The 21,831-nt window shown below is 43.9% G+C and overlaps 1 protein-coding gene across 1 annotated transcript in view; it reads left to right on the top strand.

Annotated features, from left to right (window-relative positions):
- Nucleotides 1-11,805: 11,805 nt before the first annotated feature.
- The window catches only part of LURAP1L (leucine rich adaptor protein 1 like), a 47,480-nt gene continuing 37,454 nt past the window's right edge, over nucleotides 11,806-21,831 (top strand). The window contains exon 1 of the mRNA XM_089678093.1: nucleotides 11,806-12,331. Within this exon, the coding sequence (XP_089534219.1) occupies nucleotides 12,128-12,331 (204 nt within the window). The 5' untranslated portion in view covers nucleotides 11,806-12,127. The remainder of the gene's footprint in view (nucleotides 12,332-21,831) is intronic.

Raw genomic sequence — 21,831 nt, 5'->3', positions numbered from 1 at the left:
TCTTTCCCTGGTTCCCTCATTCCCTCTTTGTGCCCTCTTACATGCACTCCCATGCACTCCTTTTAATGGATTTTTTTTTCCTGTGCCCACACTGGAAGGGTTAATTGCTCATTTATGCCTAGGTGACTGTGAAAAGCTGTCTTATGTATCTGATCCTCTGCTCTGACAGGCTCCTCTGCACTGCTACACTGTTCCCTACAGCCTCTTCTTCTCTTTGCTCCAGAGGTCTAAGTTCCTTTGATGTCTTGAGGATGGCCCAGAGTATCACTAAAGGGCTTTGTTTTCAAGTAAGTTTTACATAATGTGCTAGTATGTGATTCATACTAGCACATTATGTCTTTACCTTGCGGGGGATTTTTTTACTACAGCTTTCAACAGTGAATTAAACGTTTCTGCAAATCTCCATGGCAGAACAGACAACAAGCATTGCAACATCTTGACCCTAAACTGACTAACAAAGGAGGTTGCCCAGACATACATTTGCAGGTGTAAATCCATAGCTGGCAAGTCCCATTACTGGTTCACCAGATCCTCGGTGGTAGACCAAATGCTAGCTCCCGAGTTTCTCATACTGATGTCTTTCTTTTAGCTCAAGTTCTCCTGGGTTCCCCCAGCTCCTCCTAGAACTGGACCTTCCATCTTTTTATATATTGCACCAGGTGGAAGGCCGGCCCAAGACAAAAATCCCAAGAACTGGGATGCTGACGTTTACCCTTACCCCAGCCTGAGCAAGCTTAACTACCTAACTAATGCAAGGGCCTGCCTAAACACATGTATATGGGTGCGAGTGAAAAAGGCACCATGTGTTTTCCCTGAGGCTGAGATTGTAAAAGGAATAAAGATGGTCCCTACAGCCTCTTCTTCCCTGTGCTCCAGAGGTCTAAGTTCCTTTGATGTCATGAGGATGCTGAGAAACAGTCCACTCCGGAGTGGAGGCAAGCACTGTTTGCCAGGTGAGTGAAGGATCAGGTAAGGCCCCTAGACTAAATGAGCAGTTCAAGGATTAGTTCACCTTTTCAGAAGAAATGAAATGGTAAACTAACACCCTACCCCACCACCATGTCCCTGATGCATTTACCTCCATGGGTGATATGTTGTCTGCTGCTTCCTTGTTGTGGGAAAACACGTGGTGCATTTTGCTCTGCCATATTGTATGGTTGTGCTTGCATTTTGGCTGTGAGGCCAGCAACCTGGGCATACTAAGGTGGAGCAAACTAGGAAGCCACGGTGAAGACCTGAAAGAAGATCTTAACTTGGAGGGGCAGGCTATCATTGAGCTGATGAAAAGAGGGTTTAGGATTCCCCAAAATCCTTAAAGGCTTTTTACTCACCAAAATCTGGTGAGTGTATTTGATGTTGGTGTGCACGGGTGATAGGTGGAAGGCTATAATTATCTTTGGAAATCTTCAGTTTTCATCACAAGGGACTTTATGGTTTTTTTCTGAATTTTTTTTTTTATAAATATGCACTAATAATATGGGACATTTATATTTTGTGCACTAATTAATATGGGACATTTACATTTTGTGATTTATTAATATTTGTATTTAGGTCTATTTTGCACTGTTTATCTATATGATATGTTGTCAGTGCCCATGCAGCTGGTGTAGCAGTCAGGGGATTTGAAACTCCCTGCTTTTCTCCCTCTTCTTTCTGCATTCCTTCCAGGACAGGTCACAGGGATACTCTGGGCCATCACTAACCAATCAGAATTGCTCTGATCCATACTGGATACGCTGTAGAAAGACAACAGTCAAGTCCCCAGACTGCTACACTATCTGTGTGAGGAATGACAGCTCTTCTCCCATTGTGGACCTAAGGGGTTGGAAGAGTGTATGATGTAAGTTCACCTTCTCATTTTTGTTTCTGAAAAGGTGAACTAACCCCTTAGTCTAAATTCACATGTGTGGGGTACCTTTCTCCATGCACATGCTCACCAATGCCCGGGACCAGGCAGGGACCATGTTCACATGAATGTCAAACATTATGGCAGTTCCCCAACTTAGGGATGAGCCGTGCACTGTGTGTGGTCACGTAACATGCAAAGTTCTTCTGCAAAGCCTTCTGTCCTGTCTCACCACACACCTTACTTGTAATATGTTGCATTTAGGAGGGGTACTGTTGAGCCTATGCCCTCTCTACCTATCCTCAATATCTCTACCACCTCACTCCCAGTGACATAATGGGGTCCCTCTGAGCACATAGCACGGACCTCATGCATGCTCTCACTTAACTCCTTCCACTCTCCCACACAAATCAGCCAGGCCATGGGTCTCTGTAACGTGGGTTCAATCCCAGATACTTTTGAGGAACCAGCCGCTGGGGAGGAAGCTAGATTGTCAAATCCCTTGCTACCAGAGGACCCTCCACCATGCCAGGTGCCACGTTTCATGACAGGTTGCTGTACACTTTCCACCAACTCTTGGTTACACAAAGCAAGTGCATTCCTCCTCCATTTGTCTTGCCGAGTTAACCCCTTTTGTAGTGGCCTTTCTTCATACCCCGTGTGCTTTGTTGATCCTGTTCCTTCATAAGCCAGAGCATGCAGCCTTTTAGAATAACCTAAAGTGGTAGTAAAGCCACTTTGTTAAATTTTACCTACAGGTAAGCTTTATTATAAGCAACGTTTAGGAGATAATTATTATACCGGTGCCATTCTTTCAGAGCACTGTGCCATGTCCCGAGACTCCCGATGATGTCATCGGAGCTCAGCCAGCCAGATGGCCAGAGCTTGCAGATCCGGAAGGAAGACCTGGTGAAGATGGAAGTGCTGACAGTGCGCCGCTGGAGGGCTTCGTTTTAGGGTAAGTTTTATATGTGATGCATATTAGCACATTATGCCTTTACCTTGCAGGGGATTTTTTTTTTTTTTTTTTTGGGACGCGGTTTACTACCACTTTCAACAGTGAATTAAACGTTTCTGCAAATCTCCATGACAGAACAGACAACAAGCATCGCAACATCTTGACCCTAAACTGACAAAAAGAGGCTGCCCAGGCATATCTTTGCAGGTGTAAATCCATAGCTGGCAAGTCCCATTACTGGTTCACCAGATCCCCAGTGGTAGACCAAATGCTCCCGAGTTTCTCGTACTGATGTCTTTTTTAGCTCAAGTTCTCCTGGGCACCCCCCTCCCCGAACTGGACCTTCCCCCTTTTTATATATCACACGAGGTAGAAGGCTGGTCCAATACAAAAAACCCAAGAACTGGGATTCTGGAGTTTACCCTTACCCCAGCCTGAGCAAGCTTAACTACCTGATACCAGGACCTGCCTAAACACATACTGTATATATGGGTGCAAGTGAAAAAGCACCATGTGTTTTCCCTGAGGCTGTGATTTTAAAAGGGATAAAGATGCAGGGACCTTTTGAAGCATTTGCTGCAGGTACAGCAGCCCAATGAATGGCCTGCCATGCCCGTGCATACACAACTCGCACCAATCGGATAGCCTTAAACAGTAACTCCACTTTTGTTGAGAAAAAAACAATCTCCTCTGTGTTATCAATGTACATTGCAAGGATTTTAGCAAACTTTGTTGCAGATTCCTACCTGTTTGTGCTCTGAAGGAATAGCTCTGTGTTAGACAATGTCCTGTGCATAGCAATTCTGAACGAAGGTGACTGATTCATTGTAAGCAGCTGATGAACTTTCAGGGTTCTAATGAGAAAATATGCAGTGCCTTCATCTCTTCCAAGTGCTTGAAGTGGTTGTAAAACTATACATTTTTTACCTTAATGCATTCCCTGAATTAAGGTAAAACCTTTTTTTAGATAGCTATATGCCCCCCCCCCCCTCCCCCCATACTTACCTGAGCCCGCACTCGATCCTGTGCCTGTCTGTAGTATCTCTGCCTGCTCTCAAAGGCTTTGCTGAGGCAGTGGTAGCCATTGACTCCTGCTGCTGTTAGTCAAGTCCTGTGATGAGGGAGCAGGGGGTGGGGCTGAGCCACATTGTCTGTGTATATGGACACAGGTAGCGCAGCTTGGGATTGAGCACACAGGTGTGCAACAATATAGAATGTGGCTTCCTATGGTGGCACACTGAGAAGAGGAGCCAAGAATACCCCAGGAAGGGACATTTGTAGCAGGTAAGTATATAATTTAAAAAAAAGACTTTATAATCAATGTAAAGTGGTTGTAAAGCCTCACATATACCCAGTGAAGTGACTGGCCTCAGGTGATACACAGAGATGAAATAAATCCTCCTACATATGTTATACCTGATTATCTGTAGTTTTCTCTTCTTGACATCCACTCTAAGTGCAGAATTCATACATCTTGTCTGGGCCTCCAGAAAAAAAGGTGTGGAGAGCTGAAGTTACACTCTGCAGAGCTCAGTGAGGAGAGCTCTAAGTGCTAATTGGAGGGAAGAGACACACCCCCTTCTATACAGCTCACAGACACAGAGCTGAGACTGTCAATCTGCTGGAGGTCCCTCCCCTGTCACCATTTTTCTCTTGGTGTCAGGAAAACTTGTCAAACGTGATTCATGCTAAGGCTCCATGCACACGGGGCGTTTTAAAACCCCGCTGGTAACGTTAGCTGTGTAAAGTTACGTTAAAAACGTTAAAAAAGTTTTTCAGCATTTTTTTGGGTTTTTGTATAAGCATTTAGCTGCGTTTTATAGTTTTTTTTTTACCAAAAAAAAATTTTTTTGTCAAAAAAAGTGCAAAAAACTCTGGTTTGCCGCAATTTACCGCGTTTTGCCGTGTTTTTCAGCGTTAGAGTATTTTTAAAGTTAAAAAACTCCTCTACGAACCCACTACTCCTGGGTTTTTTTTCCAGTCAAAAAACGTCCCTGCCAAAACACATTGATTACAGTCTATGTGTACATGGACACATAGGATAACATGCTGGGGGGTTTACTGGCTGTAGAAAAAAATGTCAAAAGCCAAAAACAGCAGCAGTAGAAACGTCCAGTGTGCATGAGGTCTAATAGCAGAGGAATGAGGAAGCAGAAATGACACTTAGTGCTCTGGATTGAGACAAGGACACAATACAGAGGGATATGCTTTTTGCATATTCATGTCTGAGGTTTACAACCACTATAACACACAGAGTATCTCACCAAAACTTAATTTTTGTTGTAGAGGATGCCTAAAACCTGGCTTGTATCTTAGTGCAGAATTCTTCACCCAAGCAGGAAATGACATTTCTGGAAGTGTGTACAGACCGCCTCCAGGTTGCCATATTGCCTTGAAATCATGGAAAATACAGCTCTGCAGATTGAGAAGGAAAAGTAACTTTTATTAACATTAATTATAATATTTCTTCTGTAGCAATTGCATATGCTAATTTTTTTTTTTAATCTACTATATTTTTTCCAGGAAAGTGGAGTTACCCTTTAACAGCCCCACTGGAAGGAAGCAGTTTTTCCTTTTCTGGTATTAAACCCAACAGCAAACATTGATTGTATTGCAACTCATCAATTTTTAGATGTGATGGCTGCATTAGCTTTTGTTTTTTAAGCTTTCTCTCTTATATTTTCACTTGGTGATCCAGCCATTAAGTCTGTTGTTTTTCTACAGAACAAGCTATCCTGCAGATGTAGCAGAGGGTTGAAACCAACCATTTACCACTGACAGGGGTACTTACAATGATCAGCTTTTATTTATGCAAAACCTTTACCCCAAAAGAGAAAAAAAAACTGCTACCATAACTGTTCAAAGAGTGTTAGCTGGAGTTTGGCTTCAATTTGTTAGTGTATCTAAATCTGCTAGTACTTCTAAGGCAACTTTTACATAAGGCTTTGCGCTCACAGGGGCCTCTTGGCCACCAAATTTGCCTAACGCAGCCGCTGGAAAATAAAAGTAATGTGGTAGCTCCATATCTGCCGATCACTTTCACAGAGACGGGCCCTCCTCTTCCTGTGGTTCCCACTGGATACTGGAGTCCGAGACAAATTTATACCTCAATCTCACATGCACCCTTTCCTGGCCAGTACAACCAGAAGACATATCTAACCAAGCTGATCTGTGCTTGGTTAGATGGTGTGAAGGGCAGGGGAGACATTGGGGTCTATTAGACCCCCTGATGTCTCCATAAAGAGTACCTTTCACCTGCCCAATTCTATCATATAGGGGTGTATTAACCCCTTTTGATAGCAATCATGTAAAAATAAATGAAAAAAAAGAAAAAAGGTTTAAAAATAAAAATTAAAAAAATAAAATAAAAAATATGTCGTAACCCCCATTACATTGCACACCTGCGCAGACGCAAACCCAGGATGTACATGCATATGTACACTGTGGTTGCACCACACGTGACATATCGCCGCAAATGTCGGAGTGAGAACAATAAATCTAGCACAAGAGCTCCTAGTTAACTCTAAAGACATGGAATGGTTGGTATCTATTTACTCGACGCAACTTCATCTTTTATATTTTAACCAAATATGGGTATTCCATTGTGTGTTTTTGCACTACAATTTATTTTCTTTTTCTCCTGAAAATTTGCGTTTAATAAACAGTTGTGCAAATATCATGTGACATAAAAATGTGCAACTATCATCTTTTTATTCTACAGGGCCTCTGCTTTCAGAAAATATATAATGTTCTAGGATTTAAGTAACTTTTTTGCCAAAAATTGAGATTTTTTTCATGTATGTGAAAAATAAAAAAAGAATTGCTGTGGAGCTGAACTGGTTGCTGTGCGCAGGCCCTGTTACGTCACCTCTCACGTAACTTAAGACTTCTGGAGCTATGTCCGCCAGCCAATGAGAAGTGATGTTGCGTCTGCGCATGTCACCCCTCCCATCCACCACACGAGAATCTCAATCTGGGAAGGTCTGCTGTGTAGTTTTCGGATGGACAGACATATGAGCGTGAGTGGGGCCTCATGTCTGAGTTTTGTCTAAGGCCTCACAAAGCCTAGAGCCACCTCTGTTACCCCTAAACATTTTCAATTTGTATGCAATCAGCCAGGCCCTTGCACTACATAGTTGAAGGTAAATCTAAAGGAAATTGAAGAAGAAAATTGTATAATGTATGGCCAGCTTAAAGCAGAGTTCCAGCCCCTGCCACCTCCTCCATTAAAAGTCAGCAGCTACAAATACTATAGCTGCTGACTTAATAATAGGGCACTTACCTGTCCAAGGATCCATTGGTATCCTCACCCCAAAACAATTCTTCAATCAACTGTCTGGTGCTGGTGCCGCGATTTTAACTAAGGGATACCGTCAGTGAAGCCTTGCGGCTTCACTGCCAGTGTCCTACTACACATGCGTGAAGTGCCCTGCGCTTTGTAAATGAGCCGCAGTTCTCTGGGACCTTGGAGGGGGAAAGCTGAACTTCATGCTCAGTTCGCCTTGGGGAACTGAGCCAGGGGCTGACTGACCATTTGGAAACTCGGGCACTGCCCGAGGGCCCGGGGTCAGTATGGGGCCCCTTGAGATGCCCCTGGTACCTTTTTCATAGGCTTTTTTGAGTTTGGGCAAGGATACAGGGGCCCCATGATCCCCTATTGCCCGGGGGCCCCATGAGTTGTCAGTCCGCCCCTGAACTGAGCTGAAAGTGAGAGTGGGTACCTGACAAAACCAGGTACCCACTCCCCCCCAAATGTGGCAGCAGATGGTGGGAAGAGGCAAAAAAGCAGAGGTGGAACTCTGCTTTTACACTCCCCTCCCCATAGACTAACAGTGCTGTTATCTGCTGTGCCTCCTGTTCTCCTTCATCCAGAGTGGAGGCACTCTAATACAGTAGATCACCAGGAGAAAATAGAGGGAAAAAAGCCTTAACAGCCCAATCCCACGGATCCGACTTTAAAATCGTGTGAAGTCGCATGATCTCAAAGTCGGATATCATTCCGACTTAAGGTGAGACTTGCAAGACATCTGCGGCTTGCAAGACACAGATGTCTATGCAAGTTGCACCTGAAGTATTGCATGTACTTTAGAAATCAGTACGGCTCCGACCAAGTCGGAATCACACCGATATGACCGCTTTAATTGTGGACAATAGAGTCCAACTTGCCATGTGATTTGCAACTTGCAAGGCATGGCAAATGGCATGGCAAGTACAGTGGCTAAATGATTAGCACTTCTGCCTGGCAGTACTCGGGTCATTGGTTTGAAACCCAACCACGGCACCATCTGCCTGGAGTTTGCATGTTCTCCCTGTGTCTGTGTGGGTTTCCTCCGGGTACTCCGGTTTCCTCCCATGCTCCAAAGACATGCTGGTAGGTTAATTGGCTCCTGTCTAAATTGTCCCTAGTATGTGTATGTATGAATGTAAATTAGGGACCTTAGATTGTATGCCCCTTGAGGGTTAGGGACTGATGTGAATGTACAATATATATGTAAAGTGCTGCATCAATTGACGGCGCTATATAAGTCCCTATAATAAATGAAAAATAAAGTTGCACCTGTGCAGCGCTATGTCAGTTGAAGGCGCTTTATAAGTACCTATAATAAATAAAAAATAAAGTTGCATCTGTGCAGCGCTGCGTAAATTGACGGTGCTATATAAGTACCTATAAAAAATAAAGTTGCACCTGTACAGCACTGAATACATTGACGGAGCTATATAAGTACCTATAAAAAAATAAAGTTGCACCTGTACAGCGCTGCATAAATTGATGGCGCAATATATAGTAAGAACCTATAAAAAATAAAGTTGCATCTGTGCAGCGCTGTGTAAATTGACGGTGCTATATAAGTACCTATAAAAAATAAAGTTGCACCTGTACAGCACTGAATACATTGACGGAGCTATATAAGTACCTATAAAAAAATAAAGTTGCACCTGTATGGTGCTGTGTAAATTGACGGCGCTATATAAGTACCTATAGAAAATAAAGTTGCACCTGTACAGCGCTGCATACATTGACGGCGCTATATAAGTACCTATAAAAAAATAAAGTTGCACCTGTACAGCGCTGCATAAATTGATGGCGCAATATATAGTAAGAACCTATAAAAAATAAAGTTGTACCTGTACAGCGCTGCATAAATTGATGGCGCTGTATAAGTACCTATATTAAATACAAAATAAAGTGGCAGCTGTACAGCACTGCGTAAATTGATGGTGCTATAGAAGTACCTATAATAAATAAAAAATAAAGTTGTACCTGTACAGCGCTGCATAAATTGATGGCCCTGTATAAGTACCTATATTAAATACAAAATAAAGTTGCACCTGTACAGCGCTGCATACATTAACGGTGCTATATAAGTACCTATAAAAAATAAAGTTGCACCTGTACAGCGCTGCATACATTAACGGTGCTATATAAGTACCTATAAAAAATAAAATTGCACCTGTATAGCGCTGCATACATTGATGGCACTATATACGTATCTATAGAAAATAAAGTTGCACCTGTACAGCGCTGCGTAAATTGATGGCTCTATATAAGTACCTATAATAAATAAAGTTGCACCTGTACAGCGCTGCATACATTGATGGCTCTATATAAGTACCTATAATAAATAAAGTTGCACCTGTACAGCGCTGCATACATTGATGGCTCTATATAAGTACCTATAATAAATAAAGTTTCACCTGTACAGCGCTGTGTAAATTGACGGCGCTATATAAGTACCTATAGAAAATAAAGTTGCACCTGTACAGCGCTGCATACATTGATGGCGCTATATACGTATCTATAGAAAATAAAGTTGCACCTGTACAGCGCTGCATATATTGATGGCTCTATATAAGTACCTATAATAAATAAAGTTGCACCTGTACAGCGCTGCATAAATTGACGGTGCTATATACAGTTGTGTCCAAAATTATTCAACCCCCACTGAAATTGAGTGTTTTGGCCAGTTTGACATTGCTTTTGATCATTCAGTCATCTTGCTTACATTTACATTAAAGAGGCACTTGTAGGTCAGACAAATATAACATAACAGTTATAATGAAATAACCACAAATGTCTTTTCTGTGCTCACAGCATTATCAGTTTTATTCAACCCCCAAGTGACATTCAATCTTAGTACTTAGTACAGCATCCTTTTACAGTTATAACAGCTTTTAAACGTGAAGCATAGCTTGACACAAGTGTCTTGCAGCGATCTACGGGTATCTTCGCCCATTCTTCATGGGCAAAGGCCTCCAGTTCAGTCACATTCTTAGGCTTGCGCACTGCAACTGCTTTCTTTAAGTCCCACCAGAGGTTCTCAATCGGATTTAAGTCTGGTGACTGCGATGGCCACTCCAAAATGTTCCAGCCTTTCCTCTGCAACCATGCTCTAGTGGACTTGGAGGTATGCTTGGGATCATTGTCCTGTTGAAAGGTCCAACGTCTCCCAAGCCTCAGGTGTGTGACGGACTGCATCACGTTTCCATCCAATATCTCCTGGTACTGAAGAGAATTCATGGTACCTTGCACACGCTGAAGCTTCCCTGTACCTGCAGAAGCAAAACAGCCCCAAAGCATGATTGACCCTCCACCATGCTTCACAGTAGGCAAGGTGTTCTTTTCATCATAGGCCTTGTTCTTCCTCCTCCAAACATAGCGTTGATCCATGGGCCCAAACAGTTCTAATTTTGTTTCATCAGTCCACAGAACACTATCCCACAACTTTTGTGGTTTGTCCACATGGCTTTTGGCATACTGCAGTCGACTCTTCTTATTCTTTGGAGACAGCAAGGGGGTACGCCTGGGAGTTCTGGCACGGAGGCCTTCATTACGCAGTGTGCGTCTTATTGTCTGGGCTGAAACTTCTGTACCCACATCTGACAAATCTTTTCTCAGTTCCTCAGCAGTCACACGGGGACTTCTCTCCACTCTACGCTTCAGGTAGCGCACAGCAGTCGAAGTCAGCATCTTCTTTCTGCCACGACCAGGTAGCGTTTCAACAGTGCCCTTTGCCTTGAATTTGCGAATGATGCTTCCTAAGGTGTCTCTTGGTATGTTTAACATCTTTGCAATCTTCTTATAGCCATTGCCCTTCCTGTGAAGAGAAATCACCTCTTCTCTTGTCTTCCTGGACCATTCTCTTGCCTTCACCATGTTTGTAACCACACCAGTAAATGTCTAGAAGGAGCTGAGTATCACAGTCATTTTAAAGCTGCCTAATTGGTGCTTATTATGCTTGATTGCTGCTCGGTGACATCCACAGGTGTTTTCAATACCTGATGGAAAGCACCTGTATGAACCTCTGTTCTTCAGAGTGGTAGTCTTTAAGGGGTTGAATAATTGTGGCAATGAAGAAACCACATAAGAACCATTTACTACTGTATTACATAAACAATTGATGTCATTTTAGTTGCATTTGGGTAGTTACAACGTCCTTGTAGGATTTGATTCTGAATACAATTCCAAATGTACACTATAGTCCCTAAACCCCTTTACAGCATTGGGGGTTGAATAATTTTGGACACAACTGTAAGTACCTATAGAAAATAAAGTTGCACCTGTACAGCGCTTTGTAAATTGACGGCGCTGTATACTGTAAGTACCTATAATAAATAAAGTTGCACCTGTACAGCGCTGCATAAATTGTATTATATAAATACTTACAGTAAATAAAACTAAAGTTGTACCTGGTGTAAACCACCACCTGTAATGCTCGGTAAGCTGCAATGTGTTTTAATGTGGGTGGAATGCCCCTTTAAATGAAGAATGCCATCAAGGCACAACGATGAAGGATGTGGAAGGATGACATCACCCATCAGGTTTCTACTGAACAAGGTTAGCCATGAGACTCCCCGACTACACCATCCAAGTATTGTCTTGGCAGACTAAGGTCGCTGTAACCTAAACCCCCCGCAGCTGGCAGTGTAGGGGAGGCTTGGCTGGTGAGCGGAGGAGCCGGGGATTCGCTTCTATGTGAAGCATTACGGTAGGAGGGCTGTGTCCGCTCAGGTCCTGCTGCCAGTGAGGTTTAAAGTTTCAGCAGATGTGGGAAGACAATGATTGGGATGGAACGATCGTCGGTGACAGTGTGCTGGGACTGAAGGCTCAGCCATGGATGGGCTCCGCTCTGGGTGATCAGCAAAGACGAGGAAGGCTGCAGGGAAGACACATGGGTGGATCAAGGAGGACAAAGTAATTGCAGAGAAAACAGTGCACACCCCATTGAAGGAGTTGTGACTTGTCAGCGAGGAAGCAATTACTTATTGTATGTAGTGCTGTGTGCTCAGGATTTGTGCAAGGGACCTCCAAGAGTGCATCTCCCATGGCTGAGCCATCCAGTCTGGACCTGAGAGACATAGAGATCAAACTGGGGCGCAAGGTGCCGGAGAGCCTGGCCAGATCCCTGAGAGAGGAGCCCCCCACCACCACCGATGGCTTCCCCCAACACGTCCTGCCTCTCCCCGTCCCCCAGTCCAGTACCCTGGAGAGGCTGGAGACCAAGATCCAACTTCTCCGTCAGGACATGGTAAGTGTCACCACAGACAGCTGTGGATCCAGAGGGACAGCTGCTCCTGTCTTCTGCTGAGGGCTGTCACATAGACATGTCAGAGCGTTCACATCCAAGTGTCACTGGGTGGGCTTTCCTAGTTAAATGGCACGCCAGATGTAGCCGACTGCCTTTTTAAACATGAACGCACATGCACAAATGAATTTCAATGTGGTACTTTCAAGTATGTCTCAAAAAAGTACCGCATGCTGCATTTTTTCAAATGGGAACACACTGCAAACGCAAGGGAGTGCAACTCAATAAGCCCCAGTACACTGATGCGGTGTGGGATTCACAGTAATTCCCGTGTGTTTCTCGCGCAGCAACACAATCGCACTGCGTTCAACGCGTGTCAATGTTAACACCCCTAGGTCGGTTAGCAAATGCAGTGTGATTGGCTGAATTGGATGGTATGAGTGTGAACACCCATGTGATCCAATTCCAGTGCATAAAAAGAAAAAAAATGCCTGCTGGTGTAATGCGATTTTAGCCATACAAAATGAATGGGCACAAATTGCACTGCAAAGAATCGCATGCGATTTGAACAGGAATGCAGTGCAATTCCTGACTCCGGGGTTTCCTGCACTGCAATGGTGTGGACTGGGCTTATTTAGGCCATAGATGAGGATTTTTTTGTTTTGTTTTTTCATTCAACCAGCGGGTTGAAAAAAAATGTAAATCCCCCCATCCACACAGTCAGTGTGGATGGAGAAATCCTTCCCACTGAGCTATTGTATTCTGACAGCAGGGGGACCTACCTGAATCAGAATACACTGATCAGTGCTGTCAGCTGTAGCCTGCAGCGCTGATTGAGTAGCAAAACTCCGATAGGGTGGTTGTACAGAGGTCGATTCGTAGATCAGCAAAATATATAATGCCAAAAAATACACTGAAACTGCACTGCGAATACGTTACAAACGCATGTACACATGCATGTGGAACTACACAATGAAGGCAGGGATTGCATTGTTAGCCCGGGTTCACACAGATGCGGTGCGGAATTAGCTGCGTTTTGAGTGCGAATTCTGCACCGCATCACAATTGCACCCCGTTCATGCGAACCGCTGTGGGTGTGTATGTTAAGTTATCAACACCCCGACATCGGTCCGCAAAACGCGGTGCGATGTGCAGAATCGGATCGCATAGGTGTGAATACCCATGCTATCCGATTCTATTACGGACCAAAAAAGGGTCCTGCACGTTTTCGGTGTGGGTGCGGTGCAAATAGCTATTAGCTATACAAAATGTATGACTCCAATCGCACCACACAAAAATTGCATGTGATTTGTACAGGAATGCGGTGTGGTTCACATGGGATTTACCTCACTGCTGTAGTGTGAACCTAGGCTTTTTTTTTTCCCCTCTTACCTGTACTACTGGCTGGCCAGTGCTAATCACATGGCCAGTGATGCCAACGTTGTCTGGTATTACCCTCCATCGCATACTGTATCCCATGCCACCAGCTTCTATACTGAAGTTAGCGGAGGCTAGGTGTCTCTTTCAGGTTTTTACACTCTGTCCCTGATGAAGTGCCACTGTATATGTACATGTACATATGTCCCTGATGAAGTGCCAGAGACTGTCCAGTACATGCTCGATTGTTGCTCAGAGCCTCCTGGGATGGGTGAGGTGAGTATCCCAGGAGGCTCTGGGAAGGTGGGGAGACCTCATTCTCGCCTAGGCAAGAAACCAGGAAGTGCGGGGCTGGCACCTACTGAATAGGTAGTAGGGCTTGATTACACTTGCGGTTGGAAGGGTGACCGTAAAAAAACAAAGGTGAACGAATCCTAAGGCTTGGCTCACACCAATGCTCTTTGCATTTGATCCATTTTTGCATTTCACTTTGCATTTTTACACACGCGTTTTTACCACGTTTTGGAGTTTGTTTGGTTTTTTTTTCAGCTTTTTTCTTTTTTGTTTGTTAAAGGTAAAATATTTTTGTTGCTGGGCAGAATAAAACTCAAAAAGCGGCAAAAACGCATTACATGTATTTCAACAGCGTCTCCACTGAATATTGTTGTGGCAAAAACGTTCCTTTTTTACATTCAAAAAAGTCCCTTACCCTTTCCAAAAACACTGAAAAATACATAGATGTGAACATGTCCCATAGGAAACCATGTTAAATGGACTGTAGTGCGTTTATGCAAAAAGCAGTAAAAAAATCACATTGGTGTGAACCAAGCCTTATAGTGTACTGCCTTTCAGTTTAAAACCTAAAACCCAGCATGAGCTTTTTTCCAGTTTTGGATGGATAATGAAAAGGTTCAAACTAGGGCTGTACCGAAATGAAAATTCTAGTGCCAGAACTGAAAACAAAAATTCAGGATGCACTTGGCCGTAAACCAAAATGGACACTGACATTGACACTGGAAGCGGGCCGGTGTAGTGATCTGTCATCCGCCGTGTCCCGTGGTCACAGCCAGTGACAGATCGCTCCGGAGGGTTTCCGCTCGGCCGTCATTGTATGGGATGGACGTCAGGTGCATGGGGTGGGTGTCAGGTGCGCAGGCTGTGCATGGGATGGGTGTCAGGTGCGCAGATGACACCCATCCCATGCACAGCCTGCGCACCTGAAGCCCATCACAAGCACAGCCTGCGCACCTGACGCCCATCCCAAGCACAGCCTGCTTCCCCTGACGCCCATCCCATGCACAGCCTGCTTCCCCTGACGCCCATCCCAAGCACAGCCTGCTTCCCCTGACGCCCATCCCAAGCACAGCCTGCTTCCCCTGACGCCCATCCCATGCACAGCCTGCTTCCCCTGACGCCCATCCCATGCACAGCCTGCTTCCCCTGACGCCCATCCCAAGCACAGCCTGCTTCCCCTGACGCCCATCCCAAGCACAGCCTGCTTCCCCTGACGCCCATCCCAAGCACAGCCTGCTTCCCCTGACGCCCATCCCATGCACAGCCTGCTTCCCCTGACGCCCATCCCATGCACAGCCTGCTTCCCCTGACGCCCATCCCATGCACAGCCTGCTTCCCCTGACGCCCATCCCATGCACAGCCTGCTTCCCCTGACGCCCATCCCATGCACAGCCTGCTTCCCCTGACGCCCATCCCATGCACAGCCTGCTTCCCCTGACGCCCATCCCATGCACAGCTTACTTCCCCTGACGCCCATCCCATGCACAGCCTGCTTTCCCTGACGCCCATCCCATGCACAGCCTGACACTGTCAGGTGCGCAGGCTGTGCATGGGATGGGTGTCACGACCCCCCTGACACCCATTTTATGCATAACCTGCGGCCCCTGACACCCATTTTATGCATAGCCTGCTCCCCTCACAGTGTAGTAAACTTAAAAGCAGCCCAGCTCGGTCCATCCGGTCAGAACGGAGCAGGTTGGAACCAAGATGCAGCGGCACTCTCTCAATCTCCTCTCCTCTACTGCACTGGCCAAAGGACATTTTTGGCAACTGTATCAGTTTGTTTTTTTTTTATATCGGCAAAATGCCGATAGGGCTTATTTCGGCCAAAACAATTCGGCAACTAAAATTTCGATGCCTCCCTAGTTAAAACCTCTGTCAAGTGTCTGTGAACCCATTCTGAAGATTCCCCTCACTTCCTGTCCCTATGGTAGGGAGTCATAGGGACACAAAGTGGTGTGAAATCTCTCCAATGAAAGAGTAAGCAACAAAAACACAGTTTTGGTAGAGTGGGGAAAGGTTAAATCTATTGGCAAGCTTTTTATGGCTTTCTTTGTATTCCAGTCCCAAAGATCTCCATGCCTTTCATTGCTCGTACTGGTGTCACAAGGGCAGGAAGTGAGGAGAAATCACCCTAGCGGGGATACAGACTGCAACAAAAACTTGAGAGATGTTCCAGCTGTTCCCTACTCTATCCAGACCTTAAAGACCACGCACTTTTTTTTTTTTTTTTTTGTGATGGAGTATGGAATGGTTACAAATCCCTGTTTATTACTACCGGAGTCCCCACTAAGCTGAGTCTCCCTCTCTTTTTGTCCTGGTGACCATAGTTTTGTGTAGTCGCTGAGCTGGATCAGTAGAGGACTCCGGTAAGTGTTGAGAGGCGAAAAAGCAGAGAGGAAAAATCAGCTTAAAAAGGTTGCTTATAGTCACCTTTTGTACACACATTTGAGCGCATCAAGCATTTGGCCATTCATTGATTCCGTTGGCCAGTATTAACTTATTCTGGCCATTGGAAAGAATGAACACTCACCCTGGGTTCACACATCTGCAGTGCGGCATATCGCATGTGATTCGCACAGGAACTGCACCGCATTCCTGTGCAAATCACATGCGAATTCTGTGCAGTGCGACTTGAGCCATACATTTTCCTATGGCTCAAATCGCACCGCACCAAAAAGGTGCAGGACTCTTTTTTTTGGTCCACACTAGAATTGGATTGCATGGATATTCACACCTATGCGATCCGATTATGCACCGCGTTTTGCAAACCGATTTTGCGGTGTTGTTAACATACACACCCACAGCGTTTCGCATGAATGGGGTGCAATTGTGATGCGGTGCGGAATTTGCACTAAAACTGATGCAAATTCTGCACCGCATCAGTGTGAACCCAGGCTGAAGCTCTATGTGCCTAGCATTTAGGCCCGTTTACAAGTTTTTAGGGTTACATACACTTTCAGTAAGGTAGGATTAAAGTGATTGTAAACCCTCACCTTGTAAAACAACCCATTCAGTTTTAAATAGAAATGAAAGGCAAAACATTTGTGTATAGATATAGAAACACATTATAATTACCTTACCCTTCCCTCTCCCCCCCCCCCCTTTTTTATAACTGATGACATTCCCTCTGTTCTTAGCTGCATAAGAGCTGGGGAGGAGAAACAGCAAAACACTGATCTTCCCAGTGAATGGCTATGTAGGAAAGGGTGTGTCAGGACAAGTCTGATCTCCTAGATTGTAAGTCTGATCTCCTCTTTTATTGAACTGTATTGTTGCTGTATTGTCTTCTGTTATATTGTAAAGCGCTGAGCAAACTGTTGGCGCTATATAAATCCTGTATAATAATAATCATTGAAGGAGAGCAGGCTTAGTTCCCAGCACAGCCAGAAAACCAACCATTCCTAGTGTGGTCAGTTTTTGATAGGAAAGCAAAGGGACTGGCAAGAACACCAGGGATTTCATGCAAAGGAAGCAATACAAGGAGAACTGGATACTTTTTCATACAAGTGCATGGTACAGCAGGCACATATCAGGAATATAAAATATTGGGCTTACGTATTTTTTAATACTTTTGTCAGATTTTATTTTTTATTATAATTGTCTGTGACCTGATAGGGAGATTTCCCCTCACTACCAGTCTTTGCAAATTGCACCCTAAGGAAAAAACAGGGAGTGATAAAATAAAATAGAAATTAAATAAAATGAAATTAAATAAGAAATTAAAGCAATAAATATTGATAAATACCTGTCAGCTCTTCTGACCCTTCCCAATTGTCATTTTTAAAGGAAACATATTGCATTATTTCTCAGAGTTATTATTGTGATGTTTACCTGAATGTAATTGTCTGAATTGTACCTGCTTGCTGTGTTCACAATGGGCTTTTGTACAGTTTTATTTCTTCAGTAGTGGCTATTATCAGAGGAGTGCAGTTATCACCCTTACTAGCATACTAGGGTAAAATTGTTTATCTCTAGACGTTATTCTGTGAACAGTCCATCTGAGCAGATCAGAGCAATTTCTTTGATAGAGGGAAGCAGTGAAGTGCAATCACTGAACTGCAATACTAAGCAAGAACAGCCTGCGTGTGTAATTGACAATAGTGGCTGCCTTCATGCAGATATTTAAAACTAAATATGTTTGTTGTTTTTTTAACACCCACATACAGTACAATGTGATAGTTAACATTAAAATTGAACAACTAATAAAAACAGTTACTTATGTAGGAGTTTTTTTACCCACCAAAGGATTTTTATTTGTGTCCATCCAGTTCTGTGATTTACACAACCCTGCTATGCAGTGCAGCCAGGGTAGTGATCTACCTGACTTTAACCCAGCAGGGTCACTTCCCTTCCCCTAGCCTGCAATTGAACAGGCAAGAAGCAGCAACAGAGTGATTGGGTCACTCTGCCTGTTCTACTCTTTCTTTCAAGTCAGCACAACAGATTGGCTCCTAGTACAGCCCTTCCCTGCCTATCCAAGTACTCTTGTACAATGGATTAAAAAGTTGGCACCAAGTCAGTTTTAAAAATACATAATAATTGCATCTAAAAAACATGACATTATTTGTTAATGCATAATTTCAAATATTGGTGTTTTGATATCTGCCCAGGGGTCAGCTTTAGGCTGGTAGCATCCATATACACTCTATTGCCAAAAGTATTGGGACACCCCTCCATATCATTGGATTCAGGTGTTCCAATCACCTCCATGGCCACAGATGTATAAAATCAAGCCCCTAGGCATGCAGACTGCTTCTACAAACATTTGTGAAAGAATGGGTCGCTCTCAGGAGCTCAGTGAATTCAAGCGTGGTACCGTGATAGGTTGCCACCTGTGCAATAAGTCCCTCTGTGAGATTTCCTTGCTACTAAATAATCCACGGTCAACTGTTAGTGGGAGTATAACAAAGTGGAAGCAACTGGGAACAACAGCAACTCAGCCACGAAGTGGTAGGTCACGTAAAATGACATTGTGGGGTCAGCACATGCTGAAGCGCACAGTGAGCAGAAGTCACCAACTGTCTGCAGAGTCAATAGCTAAAAACCTCCAAACTTCAAGTGACCTTCAGATTAGCACAACAAGAGTGCTTAGAGAGCTTCATGGAATGGGATTCCATGGCCAAGCAGCTGCAGCCAAGTCTTACATCTCCCAGTACAGTGGTGTAAAGCACGCCACCACTGGACTCTAGAGCAGTGGAGATGTGTTCTCTGGTGTGATGAATCACACTTCTCTATCTGGCAATCCAGTGGACATGTGTGGGTTTGGCAGTTGCCAGGAGAATGATACTTTCCTGACTGCATTGTGCCAATTGTAAAGTTTAGTGGAGGGGGGATTATGGTGTGGGGTTGTTTTTCAGGGATTGGGCTTGGCCCCTTAGTTCCAGTGAAGGGAACTCTTAAGGTGTCAGCATACCAATACCTTTTGGACAATTTCATTCTCCCAACTTTGTGGGAACAGTTTGGGGATGGCCCCTTCCTGTTCCAATATGACTGTGCACCAGTCCACAAAGCAAGGTCCATAAAGACATGGATGAGTGAGTTTGGGGTGGAGGAACCTGACTGGCCTACACAGAGTCCTGACCTCAACCCAATAGAACACCTTTGGGATGAATTGAAGCGGCGACGGCAAGCCAGGCCTTCTAGTCCGACATCAGTGCCTGACCTCACAAATGCGCTTCTGGAAGAATGGTTAAATATTCCCATAGACACACTCCTAAACCTCATGGACAGCTGAAGAGTTGAAGGTGTTATAGCTGCAAAGGGCGGCCAACTCAATATTGAACCCTATGGACTAAGACTGGGAAGCCATTAAAGTTCATGTGCATGTAAAGGCAGGAGTCACAATACTTTTGCCAATATAGTGTATGTCTAAACAACACATTTTTAAAGTGGAACTTTACTCTCTCAATCGACATTGACTATTTGTAATCCTTATGCTGCTAGGATTAGATTACATAGATAAGAACAGTTTTTTTTGTTTGTTTTTTATATTTCTTCAGTTACTTCCTGGTTTCTGGCCTAGACAAATGATGTCATACATCCCAGACGTCTTCAGGAGAGGAAGGAGGGGTTTTTCTCCCCTAAGCACACCCCCCTACCTATATGCCGGAGCTAAGGGCAGATGGATTTCAGGAAGTAATTGCAACATGAATCATCTGCCCTTACTCAAGATGGCCACAGCCAAAAATGGGGGGGGGGGGTTCAAAGTGGTTTCTTAATAAAACAAAGTATGGAGACATGGATGGGGGAGTTTGCTATGAATATTATAAATTAATTAAATAATTTTGGTTTGTGGTTCTCAGATGCAGTATATTTCGACGTTTTTAAAGATTCATATTCCAGTAGCAAGGCTAGATATTTTGAAGCAGTAGTCTATTGTATAGTTTTGTGCCATGGATTGGGGATAGGGAGAGAACATTAATCACTTCCATGTGACTTTCATTCCTCTGTTATATGTGCGTAACTGGAAAATGTACGTTCATGATGTACTTTCTTATTACATGTGGGGGGTGACATATAGATGACACACCTAAAGAGATGACTTGTGTAAAATGGGTACAATTAGTTCCAGCTGCACAAAAGTAAACTGTTCTGTAACTCTTCTGCACTAGGAAATGAATGGACACAGAACACAACACAGGAATGCACAAATGTGTGTTTGGTTTAAGTAAATACCATTGGGGTTGTTTGTTGTACACATTCTTTACTTTCAGCACAGATGGGGAAAAAAGCAGAGTGTATATTCACTCATATACCAGGTGATACAACATTTGCAGAAATCAGTACTTAACAGTTGCTATGAGTTACATCCAGGCTATACCTATGGCCACATTCACACCTGCGTTTTGGCCTAATTTATAATGTGTACCTGTGAGAACCCCAGTGGGGGGTCCAAGCGATTAGCTGCAGGAGGGAGCCCCATTGAGAGCAACGGGATACTGTTGGCTCCCGCAGCTAATTGCGGTCACTCGCATGTAATCACTATGCAGCAATCACATGTGAGTGATTGAGCTTGGATGCACACTGTCAGGCCAAAATGCAGGTGCGAATGTAAAAGTAAGCCTGTCAGGAGACAGATATGTATTCTATCATTGCTGACCTCTTTTAAAAATCCTACATATTTTGGTTTCAGTAATTATTAAAGCTGGTCATATGCTGCCTAAAAAGAAAACGGATTCCTCCATACACAAAAATAACAGAAATGGAGGAACCTCTGCTGGGCCATTGTATACGCCAATGGCACCCACCGCTGTCAATGTTAAATTTCGACTTCTCTGTGACTTTCTTTTGCTGTGTGCTATTGCCTTGCCTTTGACAATTAATTATTAAATGTAGACAAAGCCAAGCAACTAGCATTTTCAGAAGCTAATAGCAGCCTATATTACAGGTATCCTTTTTAACCAATATTTATTCAGGCATAGAAGGTATGAAAATCAAATGTGTCAGCAATGAAAGGAATGAGTTGGCAGACTTACCTGGTGTTGGGTGTGTCTGCCTGGCTGAGAACATTGAATATCTGAAGACAAAAGGTAATGTATTTGGTATTTAGCTTCAGCACAGCTGGCCATTATTGTAGAAAAGTAAGCTACAGACCTTCTGAAAATGGCAGTTGTTTGGCTGGGCTGTTATGCTTAATCAGTTTTTTCACAACTTTTGGAGGCCAAATATGCAGATCAGGTGATGACTTTCCTGATTTGAAACTCAAAAAGTAAGCCATTTAATCAGCCAGTCAATTAGCATTTGTAGAATCAGGCCAGTATCCTATTTTCCTAAGGCCACCATGGACAGGAAGATGTCTTGTCATAGTGAGTGGAATGTACTAAAACTGG

Source organism: Staurois parvus, unplaced genomic scaffold (assembly GCF_062004578.1).
Source record: "Staurois parvus isolate SC_StPar_1 unplaced genomic scaffold, SC_StPar_1.0 ptg000198l, whole genome shotgun sequence".
Lineage (NCBI taxonomy): Eukaryota > Metazoa > Chordata > Amphibia > Anura > Ranidae > Staurois > Staurois parvus.
Note: the sequence above shows the minus strand (reverse complement) of the source record. Positions and strands in the feature narration are given on the sequence as shown.